Genomic DNA, 27052 nt, shown 5'->3' on the forward strand with positions numbered 1-27052 from the left:
TAAGTTCTAGTCTTTCCTTTCTAAGATAGAATTGTCTACAGAAGTGCCTGAGTGCTAAAAGATCTGTTCCACAAAGGAAGAAACTCAAGCAGAATTGATCTCTCTCTCTCTCTCTCTCTCTCTCTCTCTCTCTCTCTCTCTCTCTCTCTCCCCTCTCCCTCTCCCTCTCCCTCCCTCTCCCTCTCCCTTCTTCCCCCCCTTCCCCTTGCCCCTTTCCCTCCCTCCTGCCTCTCTTTCCCCAACCCCCACCCCACCCCTTGTCTTTCTCTGCTCTCTTTTTGTATGCGTCCGGTTCACACTCAGGTCCTCATACTTGGAACTAGCAATGGTATCGTTCCTGGAGTGTAACGCTAGGTTTGCTGGACTGGGTGGACATGCAGAGCAGGAGTCTCTCTCCTCCTAACTGCAGAGGCCTTCATCAGCACGCACCATTTTGTCAGGCCAGGATCTCTGAAGCTCCTTAGCTAGGTCCCAGCAACTGCTGTGACGCTTCTTTCCGTCCTCTGATGGACGTCCCCTGCACCTACCACCTTCCTGTCCCTAAGTTTACAGAGACACTTGCATTTTAGCCTTTCCTTTTTTGAAATATATATATTGTAGACATCATGCCTCTCACTCCCTGGTTCCACCCCTGGATTTCAAACCAGATATTGACCTTTTCCAGAAAAGGTTGTCTACACCAAGACCTCTGCCACTAGATCTCAGCTTCTTCCTTGACCATGAGGAACTAAGCCACCACATTCTAAGCCAGACTGCTCCTGAGCACTGTGGTGGAGTTCTCACAGTTGGAGGCCTCTAGGTAATTATGCCATCCTGATTCCTACTGACTTCTCCCATCCCCTCCTAGGTGACAGTCTGCCTGACTGCTGTGGCTAAAACAGACACTGACGTCCAAGTGCGCAGAGCTGCAGTCCACGTGGTCGTGCTGCTGCTTCGCGGACTCAGCCAGAAAGCAACTGAGGTAAGCCTGCCTCCCTCCTTATGTTGTCCTGGTGTCCACTCTTCCTTGCACAAGGCCCAGCTCAACCTTTTTCTTAGATATGAGTTGGTCAGCAGAGTTCTCATAGCAAGAAAATGGTATTGTTGGCGTGTCCAGTAAGAGTCTCTGCAGTGCACTAGATAGTTGCCCAGAACTGCCACAGGAAAACCACGCAGGTTTACAGAGGCCTAGAGTCCTGGCATTCTCTCGGGGGCAGGTTCCAAGGTGAGCCTTGGAACACAGTCTCCATGCCCTGCATCCTGAACTCTGCTGACTTGTCTTTCTGACTCAGTCCGTTGTTCATGCTTAGGTGTAGCGGGCTTCGTTTAAGAGACTGACTTCCTTGCCAGGTCTGAGTTCAATCCATTCTTCCCTTGTGGCATAAATTACATTTTTTTTTCTTCCTTCAAGTGGGTTTGATTGGACCTCTCCCTGGTGGATAGCCAATTCAGGAAGAAAGTTTATGCATCCAAATGTGTGCTTAGATTGAGTGACCTCAAATTAATTTCTTTCTTGCTTCTAATCACCTTCCCAGCTGATTTCAGATAGAGCCAGCATTAATAATTCACTTGCTGGCATCCAGACTCATCTGTGGCTCGCACATCAGTATTTAACCAAACCTCCAGGAAGCCATTGTGAGAGGGATTGTTCTGCCACACAGAGAAGCTTTATTCACGCTTCTATTTTACCGTGTCAGGTTGCTGGTGCCTGTTTGTACATGTAGGCACTCTCAGTCAACCCCTTCCGACCTTCCATCCTTCCTCCATAAATACCTCCTTGCTATTGTTCAGCCTGGCAGCTGAATTTCCAAACGGCCACTTCCCTGATCGTCACCGTCAGCTGCGCCTCTTCGCCTTCTCATGAGCGTCGTCTATGGTAAGGTTGGATTAAATGAGCTCATGTGGCATGAACATGTTTTAAAAGCTTGACTACAGTGGCCTCAACAAGTAAGGATTTGTTTTTACAAATCCCGGGAACCAAGGATTTCTTAGCAACTCAGCTGTAGCAGGGCCTGTGTATCTGGAATTGTCATGGCCCTTTGTCTCCTGGCCACAGTGCAGCTACTGTAGAGGTAGCCTCCAGAACTGACAGTTTCCTAGCATCACCACCACCACCCCGTCCCAGCTTACTTTTGTTTTATTCATTAGCCAGAATGCTCACCTGACCACTCCCCACTGGAAGGTGTCTCGATGTTGAATTTAGCTGGCACATCTATGCTTGGAACAAAATCAAAGTTTAGTTAGCAAAAAAGATGGCAGGAAATGGATATTGGGGCTGTGGCTAATAGTGCTCCAAGAAAGTGGGGAGAAGATCTGCCTGAGTCACAGAGCTCTAGAGGAAGACGTGTACAATGATGGAGTTCTCGTGGACATGTGCACCATGACCTGACGGTTCATAGAATTAAATGAATTGTAAATTCTCAACAAAAACACAGCTCTTGTGGAAAACCTACTGTACAAATGAGAATTAAAAAACATCTGTGTTACATGGGTGGTGATGGTAGTTTAATCCTAGCACTCAGGAAGCAGAGGCAGGCGGATCTCTGAGTTCAAGAACAGCCTGGTCTACAGAGTAAGTTCCAGGACAGCCAAGGCTACACAGAGAAACCCTGTCTCAAAACAAAACAAACAACAAAACAACAACAACAACAAACAAACAAAAACCAAACAAAAAAAGAAAGAAAGAAAGGAGAGAAAAGGAAAGCTCAGTATGTCTGTCTTCGTTAGGATCTACAGGGCTGGAGTGTAGCTCAGCAGTGTAGCCTTTGCCCAGCCTTTAGCACAGGAAAGGCTCAACCACTAGCCACTCAAGAAACAACTTAGGCTAAACTCAGTGTGGGGTACTTAAAATCCCAGCATTTAGGATGCGAGGCAAGTGGATCATGAGGTGAAAGCTAGCCTGGGCTACAGAGCATGACCTACCTCAAAGAACAACAAAATTTGTGAAGCTTTGGCAACTGTATCACGGTCCTTGTGTTGTTCTTTGCTGGTTTTCCCATATCAAGCAGCCTACAGCTGCCTGCAACTCCAGCTTCAGCCGATCTGATTTACCTCTGACCTCCTCGGCACACACACAGAGGTACACATGTGCATGCCAATAAATAGATAATAAAGAATACAATATATTTAATATGTTACAACTTTGTGAGGATAAATCTAAGCTCAGTGTGTTAGTTTACCTTGTAACCCCAAAACTTGGAAGCTAGAAGCAGGAGGGTCAGAAGGTCAAGTTCACTGTCTGTTACAGAACAGGTGCTCCTGTGCTACAGGAATTAAATGAAACAGATCTGTAAAACTCTGGACATGGAGTAGAGCTCACTTGTAGACCTCATGCTTAGTAGTCAAAGGCCTTGAGTTTGACCCCTAAGGTTCAAAAAGAAAAAAATCTGTTAGTGCATGAATCCTTACTGAGTATGAGTTACAGTATGCACACATGTACACACATGAGAGAGAGAGACACACAGAGACAGAGACAGAGAGACAGACAGAAATAGAAAGAGACAGAGAGACAGAGAAAGAATTAGAGGAAAATGATCAGTTTGCACAGTGAAAGAGGAAGCAGGAACTCTAAAAGCCAGGTGTGCTGTTGTGTGTCTGTAATCGCAGCCCTCAGGAGTTGAGAGCAGATCAGTTGGCTGCCCTGACTACACTGCCAAGGTCCAGACTCACATGGACTACAGGCAAGAGGACAGAAACGTTATCCGGGCATCTCACCTCTGTGCCTCACTAATGGAAACAGCCTGCTGACTTCATCATACAGGGACTAACCCATGGCCTTGAAGATCTTTGTCACTTTCAAATAGTGGTGTAAATGGGAAATACCTCTCCTGTTCTCCAAACCTCTCTCTAGTCGCACTCACTGAAACTTCTAAATTGTGCTTACACATTGAAGGAGGGAAGGAGGGAGGGTGGATAGATGGCCGCCTGTCTCCCCACTGCATCCTTGAGACCAGGTGTGTAGAATCTTGTAACCATGGTGTGATTACACCCAGTGCGCTGTAATGAGGAGTGGGGACATGGCAGAGCTCACGCTGACGGTTCTCTTTGGAGCTGTTTGCCCCCAGGAACAGCTGAAGTGAAAGTGCTGCTCTGTTGGTGATGTGTGTCTTCCTTCCTGTCCTGCTCATCACCATCTCCCCAGCTACAGCCAGAAGACAATGCTGGGTTTCATCTGTTGCTTGTGGATGAAACGCCTAGGACCTGTGGTGATGGCAGCTGGTCAGGGAGGTAGAGAGATAGACGGGGATAAAGAGGGAAGCCGTCACTGCTGATAGGTCATAAGGTAGGTTTTAGCTCATTCCCATTTGAAAGTAGTCAGAGTTTTGTTTTGTAGCAGTCATCCCAAAATCTGCATGCACTTTCTCATAGGGGGATGTGAGGGGTGGGCGTCTCTGAATTTTGTTTTAGCTTTAGACAGTATCTATTTAATATACAGTTTATAAGCCAGAGTTACCTTCTTTAAACTCTACTTAACCTTACCGAAAAATAAATTTGCTAAAAATACCCAGGAGAGGAGGCATGGCATGTTCAGACCTGTAACTAGTGTTGCTTTCAGAGGTAAGAACAGGCCTTCTTGACACAGAAAGAGCGAGCTGGGCAGCAGGGCAGAGAGGTGGCACGGAACTCCCACCTTTTTCCCAAGTTTGATCTCTGCCCAGGAGCTTGTTCATTCTATACAGTAGTGTAGAATATACACATTCATCAGTCCATCCACAGACAGGAATTAGGGCAGTGGACATTGGCACTGCTTCCCATAGCAGCCGGACAGTCTGAGTCAGTACAGCAAGCAGCCTGCCTGAGAGAGGAAGGAGGAGCAGTCAGGTTCTTAAGAGGAGTCTTAGAGGGCCGACCGCGTGCATAGGAGTGTCTGTTTCCTTGGCTTTCAGTGTAGGGACAAGTTAAGAAATTATTCGCTGAGGCTTGCAATACTGTAGGGACTTTAGCAAAGAGGACGTCTTAGCCAAGACTACAGGATGGAGCAAGCTGCTAGGAAAAGACAGGCAACTTGAGAGAGGACCCAGAGAGCCCATCCCCAACCCTGCGTGTTTATGTCTGTGGCTGACCTCCGAAGCAGGGAATATAGCTGCCTGCTTTAAAACACAAAACAAATGCAAAAATGCCCAGAGGATCCAGGGAGACGGCTAGGTGAGTAGGAGCAGCAGATGTGCAAGAATCTTGGGCTGACCTCAGCTCTCAGCACTGTCATGTGCACCTATAACCCCAGCACTGAGGGCAAGGCAGCGAGGTCAGCATGGCCATGGCGTGCCAACACCAGTGTAGCGCTAAGCTCAAAGATATAAGACAGAGAGAGGCACACCTGACATCTTCCTCTGGCCTCTGCACATGTGCACAGGTATGTACACATAGAGGCACACATGCATGCGTGTGTGCACAGTCATATGTGAATATGCATAGAAACCACAGACAATGCACTGTATACTGTACACAATCACTCACACACATAAAAAATAAAGAGTAAGCAAGTATGTAGCACAGTGATAGAATACTGGCTTAGCATGCATGGGTTCAGTCCCCAGCACCCCAAAAACTCAAAAGGAAAAAGGAAAGATGCATTTATCAGAAAGTGGGATGCAGGGTTTCCATAATTTCACATTGTAATACCTAAGCTACAATTAAAAGTTACACAGGATGGGGCTGTCTCAGCAGTGAAGAGCGCTTGCTGCTCTTATGAAGGATCCAGGTTCAGCTCTCATCACTGGTGTAGTGGCTAACAACTGTCTGGAACTCCAGTCCCAGAGGATCCAGTGCCTTCTCTGGCCTTAAAGAGCTTTGCACACAGTGTTGCACAAACACATAAAATAAAAATAAGTAAATCATTTTAAAAAGTTATTGGATATAATTAAAAGCAAAAAAGAGACAATGGGGGAAAAAATCAGTTCAAAGATAGAGGTTACCAATGCGAGGAACAAAGAGGCTTGTTTGTTTGCTTGCTTGTTTGTTTGTTTTTAAAGTACTTAAATAGTAGAACCAAGGCTATTAGGAGCCTGCCTTTTATTTCCAGTGGGAAAAAGCCACCACCACCAACTAATTCAGTCCTCACAGTGACTTTATAAGGTGTAACTGCCATGAATAATGGAGAAATGGAGATAAAGCTGCATACATAATAAACAGGAAAAAGGAGCAGCTGGGCACAGTGACTCGAGCTGTAACCTCAGCCCTAGTCTACGTAGCTCGATCCAAGCCAGCCCAGTCTACATAGCGAACCAGAACTAAGCAACAAAGCACCCAATTTAGAAACAATAAGTTGGCTGTGGAAGGACCCACTGGTAGGACATACTGAAGAGAGGGATCATGAGTTCCAGGCCAGCCTGAGCTAGACACTTATTTAAAAAAAAAAAAAAAAAAGGCTTGGTGATGCTCACCTTTAACACCAGCACTACAGAGGCAGAGAAAATCTTTGAGAATTCAAAGCCACCCTGGGCTGTACAGAGAGTCCCAGGACAGGAAGAGACGTCTCAAACAAACCATGTCTCAACACAAACAAACAAAAGCGTGGTTTAGGGTCGACTATAGATTACCTACATAATGTGTGCCTTCTACATAGTTTATTGAGAATTGACTTCTAGGAGAACTATGACATCATCCTTTGCATGGAGGTTGCAGTGACCAAGCATTTTGTTCTGAAGTTCCTGTGTTAAGAGGTATATAGTAGTACCCATCTGTAGTCTCAGCTCCAAGAGCTGGGCAGGAGAGAGTTTACCTGAGCTGTATCAAGACCCTCCTCAAAAGACCAAAAAGGAAAAAAAGAAAAGAAAATTCTCAGGAGGAGACAATTCCGCCTTCCAGTCCCTAACTTTAATGCCAACAGAATAATCTCTCTCTGTTTTGTCTAGTGGGAGGTCAGTAGTAGATTTTGGAATTCATTCTTTCAGAGTGATAAGAATCAGTTATTTTTTAATATTTCTTTACTGTGGGGACTGTACATGCCACAACATGTGTGCCACAGCATGTGCATGGTTTTAGGAAAACCTTCAGGATTAGTTCTCTCCTGCTACATGTAAGTCTTGGGCTTCAAACTCAGTCATCAGACTTAGAGGCAAGTACCTTTATCCACAGAACCATCTTGCTTCCTGGAGAAAAAAGAAAAGATCTTAACAACAGATCTTCCAAAATAAGGCAAGCCTGAAGTTTCTACAGGGGTAAGAATTTAGCTTTATTAATTTTATGGTTGAGTCAAACTCTGAGTCAGATGAAAGCTTTCACCCTGCAATGACTTCATTTCAAGGACAGTATTGGACTGTTTTGTTGGGGTTTGTTTATTTGGTTGGTTGGCGTTTTGTTTTGTTTTGAGGCGAGGTCCCTTGTAGCCTAGACTGGCTTGAAACACACTATGTAGCCAAGAATGACCTTCAACATGATCCTCTGCTTCCATCACTCTCATGCAGGGGTTACCATGTCTAGCTTTTGTTTTTTGAGCTGGAATGTCTTAGTTTGGACCATTACTGCTGTGGTAAAACACCATAACCAAGTAACATATGGAAGAAACAGTTCATTTGGCTTACACTTCCATATCACGCTCATCACTGAAGAAAGTCAAGACAGGACCTCAAAACAGGTCAAGAACTTGGGGCAGGAACTAATGCAGAGGCCATGAAAAAAAAATTGTTTACTGGCTTGCTTCACATGTTTTGCAAGCCTGCTTTCTTATAGAAACCAGGACCACCAGCCTAGGGATGGCACCACCCACAGTGGGCTGGACCCTCCCTCATCAATCACTAATTAAAAAAATAATCAATAGGCTTGCCCACAGCCCAACCTTTTAGAGGCATTTTCTCAATTGAGGCTCCTTTCTCTCTAATGACTATTGATTATGTTAAGTTGACAGAAAACCAGCCAGCATATGGAGTTTCTATGAAACTCAGGCTAACCTAGAACTCATGATGATCTGTATCTGCCTCAGAATGAGATCCCAGGAGTAAGCCATCATGGCTGACATCCAGTGTTAGACTCTGGTAATAGAAGCCTTCCTCTTCTCATTGTTATCTGGAAGGCATGAGTGTCCATACAGTTCATACTCAATGAACACCAGCATTTAATAAGAATTAATCTTGTCTCTAACATTGTTCATAGTGTCGTTGGAGTTGGGGCATAAAGGAATTTAAAAATACTCTTGTTTCTAAGTTGTCTTTTGCTGGTCTGCGTATCAGTGAAATAACTTGTGCACTTTATTCCCTGTGGATACGACCTTATAAACATTTGAGTGGGTGGGATCTAGAGGCGGATGCTTTCTATTGGCTTGGTCTGAGATGTCAGGGATGCCTCATCTGCATGTGGAAGGACTTCAGGTGTTGTCTCTGTGAGTGATTGTCTGTCACAGTCCTCTCAATGAGGTGCTGTGCTCACGTGTTCAGGACAGGAACCTGGCTGTGAGAACGCCCAATGTTCTCAATTATGAGAACTGCTGGGGTTCCTGAATCCACTTGACCTTACAGTTTTCTGTCTGGTAGTGCTGTCCACTGCCCCAAGTCTTTTACCCGCCCTCCCTTATCCTCTCTCTTACCTGCCACAGCACCGCCTTCCTGGGAGCATGAAACTCCATCAACCAAGCGGCATCCTACCAATCAGTCACTGTGACTGACATGGTGGCCACACATTTTATTAAATCCATGCCAGATGTTAAATACAAATCCAGCTTTTGTTGTCCAACATAGTTGGAATTTCACAATAGACTGTATCTTTATAAAGTGTCTCTTAACACAATCCCCTCTTTACATGCTTTTAGATATTCTGATCTCCACTCTTCTAATCCCCAAAGGAAAAAATCCATTAGGTCTTGAAGTAGATTGCGCTGGCACCATAACAAAGCAACACACTGGGTATGTTAGAGCTGCAGGCTCTCATGACTTCCTGTTTTGATCTACCATGGTCATTTGCCTGTAGATACAGCACTCCATTCCCATCTGTGTGTGACTGTCTTGGACAAGGACACCCATCTGGTTGGATTTGGATCATTGTTAGTTGTCTTCCTCATTGCTCTGACAGAATACCAGGCAAAAAGCAACTTGATGACGGAGGACTTTATTTCAGTTTATACTTCAAGGAGATGGAGGCCATCTTGGCAGGGAAACTATGGCAGCAAGAACATCTGTGTCAGGAAACAGAAATGAAAGCTCAGCTCACTTTCTCCTTTTTATTTAGCCCAGGACCCCAAGACATGGAATGGTGTCAGTCACAGTTAAGGTGAACCATCTCCCTCAGTGAACCTAATCTAGACAATCCCTCACAGCTGTGCCCAGAGGCTGACCTAATCTAGACAATCCCTCACAGCTGTGCCCAGAGGCTGACCTAATCTAGACAATCCCTCACAGCTGTGCCCAGAGGCTGACCTAATCTAGACAATCCCTCACAGCTGTGCCCAGAGGCTGACCTAATCTAGACAATCCCTCACAGCTGTGCCCAGAGGCTGACCTAATCTAGACAATCCCTCACAGCTGTGCCCAGAGGCTGACCTAATCTAGACAATCCCTCACAGCTGTGCCCAGAGACTGACCTAATCTAGACAATCCCTCACAGCTGTGCCCAGAGGCTGACCTAATCTAGACAATCCCTCACAGCTGTGCCCAGAGGCTGATTCTATCTAGTAACCCCTGCCAGAGTACCCAGAGGCTTGTCTCCTAGGTGACTGTAGATTATCGGGTTGACAAACAGTGTCTGTCAACCAACCATCCTAGGGCTAAAGTACTGCATTATGGCCGTACTCTCACAGGGACCTCTTCTCAAGAAGAGCTTGTACCTAGTGTGGAGTCTCCATTCTTCTCTCCTTTCCACCCACCCCTACCCTCTAGCTCCAGCAAGACAAGAAGAGCAATTTTTCTGACATGCTTACCTTGAAAGAAGTCAATTCTGTCACATGAACAGAGAAAACAGTGAGAAACCCGAGTGTGTGTGTGTGTGTGTGTGTGTGTGTGTGTGTGTGTGTGTGTGTAGTAAACAAGATCTTGGTGCAAATTCTGGCTTTTGTACAAAACCCTAGACCTCTCTAACCCTCTTTTCATGTCTATTGTATCTGTCTGACATAGAAGTGCCCGAGGGAGAGGCTCTGTATTTGTGAGCCTCTCAGACTCTCAAGGCTGTCCTGTCCTGCAAGAGCAGCGTTAAAGGTGGTCCAGTGGTCACTGCAGTGCAGTACAGGGCTGTGCTCCTGCTACCATCGTCACCACTGCACAACCTGCTCAGCTCTCTGGCCCACTTACTTGTTCTTTTGGTTTGGGGTTGTATTTTTTTTTTAATTTTGTGATTTTCTTCATTTCTTTTTTGTGACAGAGTCTCACATAACCCAAACTGGCCTGGAACTTGCCATGTATCCAAGGATGACCTTGAACTCCTGCTCTCCTGCCTACACCTCTCACATGCTGGGATAACTGGTGTAATTGTCGTGTTTAGTGTATATGGTCTTGCGCCAGGCTGTTGGCGCACATGCTAGCCAAGTGCTGGACCAACTGAGCTACATCCCCAGTCCTTCCTTTCTTCCTTTTCCCTTCAACCCACCAAGGCCGATCAAACCCAAGACCTAACAAATACTAGGGAAGCATTCTACCACTGAGATATTATAGTCCCGTCTCCTTAAAATGACTATTATAAAAACCTACTAAGGATAGTTTTATATTGACTGATCAGATTATATCCATATGGATGAATAGGTGATTAATTTGGTATCTATAGTTTTAAAATTAAGTTTATTTTATCTGATGCATAAGAACATAAAAGCACATGCATTAATGGAATGGCATAGTCTTTTCTATTTACCACTTTTGGCTCAGACCAAGGGCAGTATCACACGTGTGTACAACAAGTTTAAACAGCTGTCTAGAACTTTTGATACCCTACTTTTGACTGTGCCAGGCTCTCACCATGTCACCATGGGTCATCTCAAAACAAAGGATTTTGTTGTCATTTTTAAGACAGGGTTTCTCTCTGTAATCCTGGCTATCTTAGTACTCACTTTGTAGATCAGGCTGGCCTCGAACTCAGATCCATCTGCCTCTCTGCCTCCTGGGTGCTGGGACTAAAGGCCTGTACCAGTACACCTCGCTGGGTCATCTCAAATTTTGGAAGTTAGGTGTCATTACTTGGAATTCGGTCATCTCTGATTGCATGTGCCAGCCTGCAAGTCACCATTTGGCTCTACTAGGACAATAAGACCTTAGATGTTCCACAGTCTTTAAACCAAAGGACTCAATGTAGATTTGGACTTGACTTGACTTCTAACTTCTGACATCATTGTTTTCTTACTTAATCACCCACACTAGGAAGCAATGGATAGAGGGCCACAGCGATAACAATGCCGTCTGCTTTAAGACAGTGGCTTTAAGGCTAGAGGGTAGCTCAGTGCAGTGTAGCTCATGGCCTCCTAGCATGCTCAAGACCCTGGCTTCTATCTCCAGCACACACACACACACACACACACACACACACACACACACACGCACACACACGCACACACACACACCCTGAGGTAGGATTTTAGTAAATGTGTTATTAGTCTTAGTTAATTCTCTCAGGAGCTCTGGCAGTGGGTGATGTCCGCTCCACTTTACAAATGACTGAACTCACTGAGATTAAGTATCAGACCATATCTTAGTCAATGGCATTGCTTTTTTGTTTGTCTCTTTGATTTGGTTTCTTGAGACAGAGTTTCTCTGTGTAGCCCTGGCTGTCCTGGAACTCATTCTGTAAATCAGGCTGGCCTCAAACTCCCAGAAATTGACCTGCCTCTGCCTCCTGAATCCTGGGATTAAAGGCATGCATCTCTATCACCTGGCTTTAAAGAAGGGGCACAGAAAAAGGTTATATATGTATATAGTGTATGTGTATATGCATGTATACACATGTGTAGGAGCACATGTATACACGTGTACATAGTTGATGCTATTCTCAATTATTCAGTTTTGCTTATTGAGGCAGGATCTGTTCCTGAACTTGAAGCTCACTGATTCCAGCTCGTTCACCAGCCAGCTCGCTCTGGGGAACCCCTCCTCCACTCCCACTCCACTCCCCACCCACGTCTATGACTCTAAAGTGTTAGTGTTATAGGCAGCCCCATGCCTGTCTGGAGTTTTGTACTAGTACAGGGGATCCGAACTCTAGTCCTCACACTTGCCCAGCATGCGTTTCCCCTAAGCCATATCCCTATCCTCCTAAAACAAATGCTATCTTAAAGCAAATGATTTCACTCGTGATACCTGAGAGTAGACAATAGTCACAGGCTTAATTGCCCACACTGACAAAATTTAAAACGACCTCCAAACAATTGCCTAGAGATTTGAAATTGATGACAGTGCTGTGGCTCCTCTGGAGGAGTTGTCACACAGTTGTGGCAGCCTGAATCTAAGAATGGCTCCCATAGGCTCCTATATTTGAGGACTTAGTCCCCAGTTGATGGAACTGTTTAGCAGGTGTGGCCTTGTTGGGGGATGCGTGTGACAGGGATGGGCTCATCCCTTTCCCAGTTCTCTCTGCCTTGTGCTTTTGCTCCAGTGCCATTCTTGTTTCAGTGCTGTCCGTCATGATGGAAGCCTCTGGAAACCTGAGTCCCAAATTAAAATTGTCTAGGTTGTGGTGTTTCGTTATAACAATAGTAAAGTAACTAAGAAAAAGCAATGTCTCTTTTCTCAATGTGTATGTTCAGACGATTGTCTTATTCTGTTGTCTCAAACCTGACGTAATCTGCTGTCTTTTGCTTTCAAGGAGCCAAACAGAACAGAAGCACAATTTTCAAATTTTGTTCCTACACATTAAAAATAATGTTTAGCTGGGCAGTAGTGGAACATACCTTTTTTTCCCCCCTTTTTTTTTTTTTCGGAGCTGGGGACTGAACCCAGGGCCTTGTGCTTGCTAGGCAAGCGCTCTACCACTGAGCTAAATCCCCAACCCCGGAACATACCTTTAATCCCAGCACCTGGGAGGCAGAGGCAGGCAGATCTCTAAGTTTGAGTCCAGCCTATTCTACAGAGTGAGTTCCAGGACAGCTGGAGCTACACAGAGAAACCCTGTCTCAAAAACAAGCAATGTTTAGTCATCAGTTAATGTGTGTTTTTCCAAAGTCCATCATCTGTCAAACCCGAGATGCATATATGGGATTGCAGCCATCCAATCATAGCACCAAGCCCCGGAATTAGAGATTAAAGTGTCTTCACAAGCATATTTCAGGGGCACGATTGTCTAAGGACCTGAGCCAGGAGCCTGAGAGCACAGGGCTAAAGGGTTAGGAGAGGAACGGCACCAGGCCCAGGACAGACATAACCAAGGAAAGCTGGTGAGGACCGGCTGCTGAGGTCACTGCCACTGACACACATGTGACTGTGCTGTCTCCTCACAGCCTGTGTTTCATTTTCATACGATTTCTTAAATCCATATAAGTCATTTATCATAAAATTCACCCTTTTAAAATGAAGTAGTCACAAAGCATGCAACCGTTACTACCAGCCAGTTCCAGAACATTTTCACCATCACAAGACACGGGCCCTGTCTGGGCTGGTGTTGCCATGTAGCTGAGGAAAACCTTGAATTTCTGGTCCTTCTGCTTCCACCTCCCAAGTGCAGGCATGTACTGCCAGGACCATCTTTGTTAATTAATTAATTAGGTAATCTTTCAAACGAGGCCATGTGAAAGTGAGCAGGATGCTCCTAGTGATTACACAGACTGCCAAGGTCAAGATGGGCTATCCCGAGAGATCCAGAATGTGACTCCAAGGTTCATTCAACTGTAGATCTCTGTGACCACTGTTACCATGTTAGCTGTTGTTGTTCTACACAATGTCGCTTAAAAAACCCCTTCCTGTCATTTCAATGGGATTTCAAGAGGGACATGTACAGTTTACTTTCAGGATGTATGAAAGACAGGATTAACTAGACTCAGAGTTTGTTTGGATTAAAATAATAGACTTCCGGTGTGGTCTAGCTAAAGTAAAGGAACTTGAATTATTCTTTAAATCATTTTCTTTTATGTGTGGGGTGTTCTACCTGAATATGTCTCTGTGCATTTTGGTGCCCACAGAGATCAGAAGAAGGCATCAGATACCCTGTAACTAGAGTAGATGGTTGTGAGTCATTGTGTAGGTGAAGTAGGTGCTGGGAATTGAACTTGGGTCCTCTCCAAGTTCAGCTAGTCCTCTTGACCAGAGCCATCTCTCCAGCCTGCAAAGGTACTTTTTAGTCTACAGAGTTTGTAGAAGAAGAGCTGAGCTATCACGAGGTGGGAAACACAGATATGAAGCCAGGAATCAGGCCCAGGCCAGAAAGCCTGTGCACTCCTATCTCCTCCTCTTGCATTTGGGCTCTGTGCCCCTGGCCTGCAGTTCAGCTCTTCTGAGGGAGGCAATGCCACTGCTGACTGTGCCCACTGGTACAGCTGAGCAGCACACAGGACTAGAATATCTAACACTCAGAGTCCTTTTCTGGTTCCAAAGGCAAACACTACAGAGAAGAGACTTGATGTTTCAACTAAGATTGCAGGACCATCCCCAGCTTTTATGGGCTGAGTTGGGGATGGGATTCATGATCTATATAAAATCAGATTCAGTCTCACTCACCACGTCATCTGTGAGAGGTGTGCTGTGGACATAAGTGTGGTGCCCCCCTTTCTTCCTCAACAAGGACAGATGCATATGACATTGGGAAGATGAGGCTTCAGCACCTCACTGCAGCTGCTGAGTTGTGAACACCCAGCCTCTTCTAGTGACGTAAGGACAGCTTGAAAGACCCAACACTGAAAACATCTCTGTTCCCCTTCTCTATGTATTTACACGGACCTGCATATGGGAGACCTGGCTTTGACCTCTGGATACCTCAGTGTCTGTAGAAGGCTTTTCCTCATTCTTACCTAAAAGGACCAAGAAGATTATCTTATTTATATACTTAAAGCACCAGAATTTTTGGATGTAAGAAGTAGAAGAGATCTTTGAGATACTTAATTTATATATGACAAAGATGTCCATTGGCGTAGTAACTCGAGAGTTTTTCCTTTGAAATAAGGTCAAATAAGTTTGAAAAGTACAACGGTGTCCCTCATAGAGATTCAGTTTGTATCAGCCTGTAAGGAGTCTGTAGCAAAGAGACCAATATTTTCCTAAATTTATTTACCAAGCACTGTTGGCTTCATAAGAATCCAGACATCTGATTTTATGAATGAAGAAAGCAGGGCTTGTGGGTTTTCCAAAGTTTTCCCAAGCTAATGCCAGCCAGCAGCAGTGCTGGTCTCCTGGTGTCTCTGGCAACCAGCACTGCCAAATGCTAGCAGAAGTCGGCTTCTTCCTTCTCTCCCTGTCTTTAGTTCACTTTTCATCAGGAACAAGACTTGTCATGTTATCGAGGGCATCTTAGTGACATCATCACGATCTGTTATGTTACCCAGGGTACCCAGGGTAGCATTATTAATGTGAGTCAGTATGCAAAAGAGGAAACAGGCTTAGGGCCGAGGACATGGCTTAGTGGGCAAAGGTGCTGCTGCTCAAGGGTGAGGCTCTAGGCTAGAACCCTCAGACCCAAGCTGGGCAGGGGCCACGAACGCCTTTAATCCCAGCAGTCAGGAGGCGGAGGCAGGCAGATCTCTATGAGCTTGAGGTCAGCCTGGTCTACAGAGCGAGTTCTAGGACAGCCACAGAGAAACCCTGCCTTGGGGTGAGGTGGTAGAATACACAGACAAGTATTTGGAATCTCAGTGCTCCTGCAGGCACATAGGAGGGGAAAGTTCAGGGGTCAGCAATCTGCATACTTAGCAGAAAATCAAGGGCACCTGTTTGAAACAACTAGAAGGCTAGGACCTTTACCTAAGTTGTCCTCTGGCCTCTATACTACATTTACACACACACACACACACACACACACACACACACACACACACACACCAGAATGTACACACAAACACATAACCAGAATCAGGTTTGCAAAAACCCATCCTATCACATTCTATCAGTCTTCTCCAGATCAGAGCAATGGGTTTCTGTAGGACATGTATGGTTACAGCCCATTTTGTATGTATTGCCTACATTCTGCTAAATAGAAGGTATAGCTGCCTACACGGCAGACATGTCTCTAAGCCAATACAACGACCCACCCAGGATAGGAAAGAAAGAACAGAGTAATAACTCAGAATAAGACAGGCGTTATTCATTTGCTCTTTCATATAGGATCACCATGAATGGGCTAGCTACAGATACAGACTGATTCAGACATCAGAGGGACCATATATGACATGCCGTAGTCTGGTTTTCCCAAGCTGTAAAGTGCTTTTGGTAAATTTCAAGCAAATCAAACATTATCTCTCAATATGCATAGCACTTTCCTCCTAAGAAAAATGACATGTGTGTGAAAACTCCCCAAAAGCCTTTGAGCGCTGTCTGTTGAACATTTGTTATGTAATGGCACTGATGTCTGCATGCTGTCCATGAATTAACCCGTTCTCTCTTTGTAACTAACTGTTTGGTTTGGGGGACTTTCATGTGCCTGTTGTTAAGATGAAGAGACAAGACAAGGGAGAAAGTTTAACTGTGCTGCAGCTTTCCAGTGCAGAGCAGTGTAGCTTCAGAGCACAGTCTTAGTCTTCTGTGTCCCTGTCATCTGAAGGACCCAGAAACTTAGTCACTGGGGTATTTATCCCACAGATGATGACCAGATAAAGGCTGTTTGGGATCTGTGAATTCATAATATCCAAAAGGAATCCAGACCAGGTCACCTCTTCATGGCACAGTTCCTGTCTACCCAGGAGCATGACAGAAAAGCTGTAGGAGGGTGCTTGGGTTGGCGTTGGGCCCAGGTGCCCTACAGGACCTGCCAGCAAGTCTTCAGAGAGCACAGACAGGAAACAGGCTGGTTGCCTTTTGCCCTTCCTCCTGTCCCTCCATCTCTTGCCAAAAGCCCAGCCCTAGATTTTGCATCCAGCAACTTCCCATCACACAGAAGACTAGAAATATCAGGAAGCAGAGAGAAAACACAGAAAGCCAAGCCCCTTCCAGGTTGCCAGGCTGGGGAGAATCTTGGGACTTTTTTCCCTCCGAAAGTAATTACGCTGCTGTGACAGACATCTAGGTGGCAAACATTCCTCTATACCCTTGCCTTTGAAAAGAAGAAATTCTAAGTACACCTTTCTTGGGGTGCCATGAGATGACCCCAGATAGATGTTAGGTAGACTGGGCAAGGTGGGACAAACCTGGGAAGTGGAGGTGGGAGGCGGCCAGGGCCTGTCTGCCTCTATGTCTTCTGCAGGTGTCCTGGTGCCAATTTCCCCAACTCTGCACAAGGACAAAAGTGATGAATCTTGCCCTGGTGATTGTCAGTGGGAAAATAACTCATGATGTTGGTGGCTTCCCTACATAAATGGATGAGTGAATTAGACTGTTTTATTTACTTAAAGATTTTTATTTCTATACATGTGTGGGTATCTTACCAGTAAACATACTGTACATGTACTGTGCTATGCAATGCCCTGAGAGGTCCCAGTCTTCAGTGTGTCTGACAGTACTGCCAGTTGATAAGGAGGTATATGATATTACAGGCTAAGCTCTACAAAATGATAGTGAATGTGGAAAGTTTTTTATGAAGTTAATCGTCTACTAAAGACTCAAGACAAGTGTGTAAACTCTGGTAGGCATCATTTACAAAAGGTAGCCTAATAGAAGTTAAGATTCATTTTCAACAAAAGTTAAGACAAGTTTTAAAAAATGAGACGGCATGCCAGGTACCAATGTGCACATCTTTAATCTCAGCACTCAGGATACAGAGTCAAATGGATCTCCGGGAGTTTAGGGGCCATCCAGGTCTACAGATAGAGTTCCAGAAAAACCAGGGCTACACAGAGAAACCCTGTATGGGGGCGAGGGGGGATGGCGCAGTGGTTATGTACACTGTCTGCTTTTCCAGAGGTCCTAGGTTCAGTTCCCAGCACCCCCCACAGAGGCTCACAACTGTCTGCTACTCCAATTCTATGGGCTCCAACAACCTCTTTTGACCTCTCAGGGCATTGCATAGCACAGTACACATACATTCAGTATGTTTACTGGTAAGATACCCACACACGTATAGAAATAAAAATCTTTAAGTAAATAAAACAGTCTTTTAAAGAGCAGGAGTTGGAGGTCATCTCAGCTACTTACTTTGAGGGATGGAGGATGGCTCGTGGATAAAAGCATTTGGTGCAAGACTGACAGCCTGCATTCGATCCACCAGACCAACTTCTGAGAGAGAACCAGCTCCTTGTTGGTCATTGTTTTCTGACCTCGACACAGGCACTGTGGTGTGTGGTCTTCTCCACACAAAATTAATAAAGCAATTTTAGACAGTGATAAAATTAAAAAGAAGGAAGCCATCAAACAGATTGATGCTGTAAGTTCTGTTCTAGTTCATTGTTCATTACCCGAGGTTTGTTTGCTCGAGGCAGTGTTTCCTGGTAAAGCCCACACCCTGCAAGCTTCTGTATTTAACATTGCTAACATTTATTAATGGCTAATTGTATACCTAAATACAATTTTGGGTCCTAAATCCTTGTAGAACTCTGTGTGATAAGTAGGCTCACAAACTCTACTCACAGACAAGAAGTTGAGACACAGCACATTCATGACTCGTTGCTCAGGTCCCATGGCCAGCAGAGTAGAAGGGAGGTACCAGCTCAGCTGTTCCTGAGACTGTCCTGGAGACTGTCCTGGAGAGACGTGTGAACTGTTACAGATGTGTTCAGACCAACATTGACTTCCTAGGACCTTTACCACTGGACTTTCTGGACTCTTCTGTCTCTGGTTCTCCTGAGTTAGCAGGTATTGTGTTATTGGAATGAGGAAACAGAGGCCTTCCACCTTGTTGAGGCAGGTTTTTCTTTTTGTCTTAACTGAGCTTCAGACTGTGGGCCAGCTAGTGGGGTAGGGCGCTCTGGTTAAGGCTCTCTGTGCTGAGACAGACTCAGGGCATGCTCCTGAGTCCAGCTGTTTACGTCTTTTGTCAGTTTGCCTGCATAGCAACTGTGCTTACCTGCAGAGCCATCTCGCTGGCCTGGGAGATACAATCCAAAAGTATGTGTACTTCTCCATTCTGGAAAAAGAAACTTTTTTGTTCATAATTAAGAAAATTCCAAGAAATATAGTACTAGACTAAGTCCCTTTGCCTTGTCCTGACACTTACCTGCCTCTTAGGCACTTAACACATCTACTTTAGAAATCATAGCAGATCCCTACTAAGTCTCCTACCAGCTTTTGGGTGTTTTGTTATTTTGTTTTCCTGATAGCCTGTGCTGCCTCATCCTTTAGATTATTGAGTCGGGGGTAGGGGACCTGGGAGGTTGTTTGGGGGACAAGTGCTTGCTACAAAAGCATGGCCATCTGAATTCACACCCCTAGCACCCACATAAGAGCCAGCAGCAGAGGCAAGCCGATCACGAGAGCAGTCAGTCTTGCAGAAACGAGTGATCAGTGGGAGACCCTGTTTAAACATACTGTATAATAGGGGAAGATCCCCAAAGGTGACCTCTTACACACACACACACACACACACACACACACACACACACACACTGTTGAGTTTCTTGTAGACACATCATTGTTATTAGGTTGTCAGAGTCACTTACAAAGTATAAGAAATTTTAAATTTTTTAATTTAGGTATCTGGCAAGTTCCAGACATTTAAAAATTTTTTCATGGGGGTGCAGGGAGTAGTTGGAGAGATGGTTCAGCAGTTAAGAGCACTTACAGAGGACCTGTGTTCAGTCCCAGCACTCACTTGGCAACTGGCAACCATCAGTAGCTCCAGTTCCAGGAAATCTGACACCAGCTATGCACGAGATGCAGACATCCATGCAAGTAAAGCACACATACATGTAAAATAAAACAGACAAAACTGAAATAAAATGTTTCTTAGAGGCCATGGCTACGGCTTGCCTATCATGCACAAAGTACACCCCTAACACCACTCAATAAACTGAAGCTTTTCTTTTGCAGCAGTGGTGGAATAAGTGTGGGGGTCACTGGCTGCTTAGACAGTATCCCTTGGGGGAAGTATGGCTACCCCTCTGTGGGGAGGACTGGGCTTCCGTTCTGTAGCGTGTTTCATACTGCGTGTGTATTAGTGAACAATGCAGAGCCTAGCCTCATATGTGTCCACACATCTGGTTGTCTCTGGCCTTCGCTGGGTCGTCGCAGCACTGAATTCCACTAAGCAGGTGCTCTAGGGTCTGCAACCAGCGCATTCTCTGCCTGCAGAGGCCTGGGGCTCTCCAGGGACACCCAGGCTGTTTGAGCAGGCTAAGATTATGATTCAGGGTGCCCCAAAGCAAACTGGCACGTCCTGGAATCAGACACTAGCCTGTCAGCTGCCCCTATGCCCTACTAGCCAGGTGCCATCCAAATAAGCGCGTTATGTAGTGAGGAAAGGGCAAGTCCTTCCTACAGAGCAGATCTCCTAATGCACACATCGAAAGGCAAATTCTGTGGAGTCATCAAACTCGGCAGGTACCAGTTTGAATTCTAAACCTCTAAACCCCAATCCCAGCTTTGTCAACTGGGATTGATAATCTCTGTGTCACAGGATTCAGTGGTCAAACATGTAGAAAGGGCTCAGCGCCATGACCAGTGTAGAACCACTAACAAACGGCAATAGTGAACCATTTCCTGCCCATGGCTGTCTAGCAGAATGCTTTCTGGGAAGGAAGGAAGGAAACAGGGCCTCCACCCTTGGCAGGTGTCTGCATAGAGATCCCGGGGCTGGAAGCAATAGAGCCTGTCTCTAGGTGTGGCAGCTGAGTGCCCTTTGAAGGGCGAGTTTGTCATGGCTCTCAGATGCTGCCAGTCTCGCAGCAGCAGCAGCAGCAGCAGCAGCAGCAGCAGCCACCACAGCCATAGCCGCCGCCACCTTTGCGCAGGCTCTGGCCATCCTCCCAGCTGCTTTTGTTCTATTTTGGTGCCTGTGGAGGTGCAGTGAAGCTGCTCCCTCCTCAGGTTGCTATTTAAAGACGTTCTGAAAGAGACTGCACTGTTCTTCCTACTGCTGTGGCAGCCGCTGCTCCTGTCCCTGCCACAGCGGGCTGCAAGGCCTGTGGCCACCGAAACCTTGGCTGGAGTGCCTCAGCAAGAGCTGGCCTAGAGGAGCACACACTAGACCCGGGAAGTCTGCTCCCTGCCTTTGTCCAGGACCCCTGAGCCATCATCTCTGCCAGGAGCTTACAGCCAGGCCAGCTGCTTTGGTCTTTGTCCCTGCACCGCCTCACCTCCCTAAACCCCTCAGACGTTTTTAGCACTTGACCAGTTAGTTTCTCCCTTGTTCTTCAGAGAAAATCATGCACAACACTCCTGTCCTCTTCTGCCCCATCTGCAGTTCACACTCGGGATCTTTTCCCACTGAACAACTAGGCCAATCCAGGAGGGGTCAGTGCCGTTTATCTCTAAGTCAACAGAAATACTTGGAAAAGGGGTTGGGGATTTAGCTCAGTGGTAGAGTGTTTGCCTAGCAAGCACAAGGCCCTGGGTTCGGTCCCCAGCTCCGAAAAAAGAAAAAAACAAAACAAACAAAAACAAAACAAAACAAAAAAAAAGAAATACTTGGAAAACAAATGCTCTCTGAAAGGCTCAGTAACCTTCAGTTAATAGTAATGGCTGCTTGGGCTTTCGTGAGCCTGTGTTCTCTAGCCACCAAACACGGATAGAATCCCTTAGATGTCAGGATTCCTGCCTCTCTTTGCTGACTTCCCTGCACTCTCGATGCAGTCTCTCAAAAGCCTGGCCTTGGAGACAGCCCTGATTTCTTTTTCATACACCTATCAGAGGAAGCTTTAGATTTTATCAGTAAAGTACGGGGGCCAACAGCTGCCCCCATTTGTCTTCCCCAACCGTCCCCTTCTCATTATGGTGGAGAGGCTGCCCCCCTTGCAGGCTTAGAGTTCAGCCTTGTTTGCTGGCCCAGCAGAATCCCCCCAGTGCCCTCAGTGCACAGCAGACCATCAGATGTTGCAGTGTGACACACGCCACTACCACCTGACCACACAGGACCGATACTGCACGAAGTTTTCCTAAGGTGCACAACTTGCTGTAGCCGGTTTATACTTCAGTAATCCTGTGTCTGTTTGTTACATACTAGTGAAAACTGAACATATTAGATGAAATGTAAAGCTCATTCCCATCTGAAACCTTGTCCCTGTTCCTTGTCGTTCGTTTTACCTACACATTTTAATGATGATTGAGACAGAGACTGTTCGTTATGAGTTAATGTTAGTCATGGTCCTTCGAAGTTGTTTTGCTTTGTTTGGTTTAGTTTTTTGAGCCAGGGTTTCTCTGTGTAGTCCTGGCTATCCTGGAATTCTCTCTGTAGACCAGGCTGGTCTTAAAATCACAGACATCTGCTTTAGAACATTAACTACAGCTGGTGAGATGGCTCAGCGAGGAAAGGCATTCACTGAGCACAAATGGTACCAAGTGTGCTCCCCAGAGCCCACTTAAAGGTGGACAGAACCAGTCCACAAAGTTATCCTCTTACCACTCTGCGCATACATGCACATTGTTCACATGCAGTAATTAATAAACAAATGAGCTGGGCATGGGGGTGCACACTTTTCATCCCAACACTGATGAGGGGAATCTGTGAGTTCAAGGCCAGCTTACGCTACAGAGAGGTGCACAGTAGGCAGAGCTACATATCAGATCCTATCTCAAAACAACAGCAATTATTAATAATAATAAATAAATAAAATTTAGGGTCTGGAGAGATGGCTCAGTAGTTAAGATCCCATATCATCTCATGCCATGGACCCAAGTTCAATTCCCAGCACTCATATTGGACAGCTGACAACTGCCTGTAAATCCGACCTCCAGGGGTCTGATGCCTCTCACCTTAGCAACAGGCACCTAACTATCATGTGCAAACCAACACACATGTGATTAAAAACAAGATACATTTTTTTTTTTTTTTTTTTTTTTTTTTTTTTAGTTTGAGGGAGTAAGGGGAAATTGAGACAACTCAGGGTAAGGCACATAAAAGCACTTGCCACCATGCCACCCGACACTGTGAGTCTGACCCCTTGACCCTTCACGATAGAAAAAGAGAGCCGGTTGTGGTGGCACACACCGGTAGGATTTGCTGAAGGAGGCAGAGGCAGGAGGATCACGAGTTCGAGGCCAGCCTGGGCTACACATTTGCCGGTTGTGGTGGCGCACGCCGGTAGGATTTGCTGAAGGAGGCAGAGGCAGGAGGATCACGAGTTCGAGGCCAGCCTGGGCTACACATTTCCTGAGTGAGCTAACCCAATCACAGAAAGACATACATGGTATGCACTCATTGATAAGTGGCTATTAGCCCAAATGCCTGAATTACCCTAGATGCCTAGAACAAATGAAACTCAAGACGGATGATCAAAATGTGAATGCTTCACTCCTTCTTTAAAAGGGGAACAAGAATACCCTTGGCAGGGAAGAGAGAGGCAAAGATTAAAACAGAGACTGAAGGACACCCATTCAGAGCCTGCCCCACATGTGGCCCATATATATATACAGCCACCCAATTAGATAAGATGGATGAAGCAAAGAAGTGCAGAAGTGTAGATCGCTCCTGAGAGACACAGCCAGAATACAGCAAATACAGAGGCGAATGTCAGCAGCAAACCACTGAACTGAGAATAGGACCCCCGTTGAAGGAATCAGAGAAAGAACTGGAAGAGCTTGAAGGGGCTCGAGACCCCATATGTACAACAATGCCAAGCAACCAGAGCTTCCAGGGACTAAGCCACTACCTAAAGACTATACATGGACTGACCCTGGACTCTGACCTCATAGGTAGCAATGAATATCCTAGTAAGAGCACCAGTGGAAGGGGAAGCCCTGGGTCCTGCTAAGACTGAACCCCCAGTGAACTAGACAGTTGGGGGAGGGCGGCAATAGGGGAGGGGTGGGGAGGGAACACCCATAAGGAAGGGGGGGGGAGGGGATGTTTGCCCGAAACCGGGAAAGGGAATAACACTCAAATGTATATAAGAAATATTCAAGTTAATAAAAAAAAAAAAAAAAAAAAGAAAGAAAAGAGAACCCCTGCTGTGACATATGCATATGGACATGTACACATACATGCCAAATAAATAAATATAAACAACCTCTCTCTCTCTCTCTCTCTCTCTCTCTCTCTCTCTCTCTCTCTGTCTCTGTCTCTGTCTCTCTCTCTCTCTGGGTGTGTGTGTGTGTGTGAATGAGACATTTAGCAGTCCGTCAAGGTGTGGCAAGCAGAGACACCATTTTGTTCTATTCTCCATATAAAGCCTCGGTGGGGAGTAAATAAATTATTTTTAATTACAGAAAGCAAGCTGGTGGTGGTGGCGCACACCTCAGTCCCAGCACTTGGGAGGTAAAGTAGGCAGCCTGGTGTACAGAGTGAGCTCCAGGACAGCCAAGCCTACACAGAGAAACCTTGCCTCAAACCACCTCCTCCCCCGAAAATTACCAAAAGCAAATATATACAAAATAAGCCTTGTTCCCAGCTTACTCACCCCTGCCCTACCCCACTCCTCCCTTTCTGCCTGCTCATATTGGGGGCTTCTCTATTCTTTGTCTTGAGAGCTGTGTTTTGCCCTTAGCCCTGAGGCCAGCCAGACTTCTCCACGTGGCAGTAATAAGGATCCTTTTGTATCTCTCATCTTGCTTAGGACAGCAAAATACCGTCAATACGGTCTGTCTGCTGGAGTCTACAGTAGACTTGTAAGGGGGCAGCAGATTCGCTTTCTGTACACTTCTGTTCAGTAATAAGGATAACCACTTGGAGATGCAGTGGTAAGTGACGTTTAATAGAGTTACATCTCCAAGTCTGTGCCACTGGGGCTGGCTCCCTTCTTTACTAGCCATGGGGTCTAGGCAAATTGGAGATGATGTTAGTGGCTTTCCTTTATCATGTCTATTTATTTAGTGTAGGAAGCCGTGGCTCACATGTAGAGGTTAGAGGACAGTATAAATATATGGGAATTGACTCCTACACGTGGGTCCCAGGGGTCAGATTCAGGTTTCCAGGCTCGACAGTGACCTTACTTACTGAGCCACCTCACCGACGCTTCTTTTTAAAAGTATTTTAGGGACCTAAAGGTTTAATTCAGTTGTAAGAGCACTTGTCCTGAAGGGGACATACAGGTTTGAGTCTCAGAATACACATGGCCGCTCACAACCATCTGTAACTCTAGTCCCAGGGGCTCTGACCTCTTCTGACCTCTACAGGCTCCAGGTATACACTTGGTGCATACACACACATGTGGGCAAAACATTCACACACATAAAACAGTAACAGTTTTTCTAGCCTGGTCTACAGAGCGAGTTCCAGGACAGCCAAAGCTACACAGAGGAACCCTGACTTGAAAGCACCTCCCACTCAAGAAAAGTGTATGGATTTTTGACAGACTTTTGTATGGAGGCTAGTGAGATGGCTCCGCCATTCAGAGCAGTCGCTGATCTGGGGTTGGTTCTCAGCACCAAAGCACAGGTCCAAAGCCACCTGTAACTCTAGTTCTAAGAAACCCATCCCCTTCTTCTGGCCTCCATGGGAAAAGGGCACATACTTGGTACACATGTGTACATGTAGGCTCTTGAAAGTACCATACTTACCCATAAGATAAAAACAAATTTTTAAAATACACATATATGTCTGGCACGTTGGCACATGCTTTTAATCCCAGTACTTGGGAGGCAAATGCTTACCAGGCTGGTCTACATAGTGAGTTCCAGGGCTATAGAGAGAGGCAGTATCTCAAAACAAACAAACAAAAGACCACAGCACTTGTGTGTGTGTGTATTTGTGCCCATTTGTGTGGGTGTAGGTGTGTGCGCACACATGCACCCATGTGTACAGAAGCCCAAAGAGGACAGAAGAGGTCAACTCTCCTGGAGCCAAAGCAACAGTGCTTAGGGAGCCGCCTGCTGGGAGTGACAGTGGTCTATAGCATTCATCTGTTCATGCCAACTTTCCTTCACTCATTCCTCCGAGATTTGTTTTTGCCACTTCAGTGTTAGGAGAACTGATAAGCTGCCCACACTCCTGGCTCTCACAGAGACCACAGTCTTTTTTTAAAAAAAAAGATTTATTTATTTTATGTATACAAGTACACTATAGCTGTCTTCAGACCAGAAGAGGGCATCGGATCCCTTTACAGATGGTTGTGAACCACCATGTGGTTGCTGGGAATCGAACTCAGGACCTCTGGAAGAACAGTCAGTGTTCTTAACCGCTGAGCCATCTCTCCAGGCCCTTTTTTTTTTTTTTTTCTTTTATCTTTTTTTTTTTCCGGAGCTGGGGACCGAACCCAGGGCCTTGGGCTTGCTAAACAAGCGCTCTACCACTGAGCTAAATCCCCAATGAGACCACAGTCTTAGTGGAGGCCTGGCAAAGCACGGCTTATTTTGCACCTACCCTGGACACTTCCTTGTGCCTGACACCACAGACACTGATCTCACAGGACTCTCAAAGGAGTACTTTGAGACCTCACTGTCCAAGTGGGGTCCCCAAGTCCCTCAGGGAAAGCCATTTGCTCCAGGATCCATGTGGCCCTGTTCACCTGCCTCTAGCACTCTGGAATCAGCTCCACCTAGCCCCATCTAAGGAAGCTTCTCAGGCTGTGCTACTCAGTTCTCAGCACAGGGGCTGGAGAGATGGCTCAGTGGTTATAAGCACTGACTACTCTTCCAGAGGTCCTGAGTTCAATTCCCAGCAACCACATAGTGGCCCACAACCATCTGTAATAGGGATCCAATGCCTTCTTCTGATGTGTCTGAGGAGAGCAACAGTGTACTCACATACATATATATATATATTTTTTTTTCGGAGCTTTGGACTGAACCCAGGGCCTTGCGCTTGCTAGGCAAGCGCTCTACCACTGAGCTAAATCCCCAACCCCTGTATTCTTTATATATATATAAAGAATTCTCAGCACAATCTGGGAAATGTTTGCTGAGTCGTTCTGGAATTGGACCCTCAGCCTTTAACTAGTCTGTCTGTTGGCTCTTGCTTCCCCAGCCACAATTCACACGTGGGTGTTTTCTCTTTTGTGGTGTAGGAGAGAAAGGTCTCACACTGTCACCCAGAGAGTTTTCGTACTTCCTGTGTAGCCTAAGGTAGCTCT

General features: G+C 45.9%; 1 protein-coding gene across 1 annotated transcript in view; it reads left to right on the top strand.

Annotated features, from left to right (window-relative positions):
- Tango6 (transport and golgi organization 6 homolog) overlaps nucleotides 1-27052 on the top strand; it is a 180310-nt gene that overhangs the window by 143985 nt on the left and 9273 nt on the right. The window contains exon 17 of the mRNA XM_032887797.1: nucleotides 848-961. Within this exon, the coding sequence (XP_032743688.1) occupies nucleotides 848-961 (114 nt within the window). The remainder of the gene's footprint in view (nucleotides 1-847; nucleotides 962-27052) is intronic.

Source organism: Rattus rattus, chromosome 17 (assembly GCF_011064425.1).
Source record: "Rattus rattus isolate New Zealand chromosome 17, Rrattus_CSIRO_v1, whole genome shotgun sequence".
Taxonomy (NCBI): Eukaryota; Metazoa; Chordata; class Mammalia; order Rodentia; family Muridae; genus Rattus; species Rattus rattus.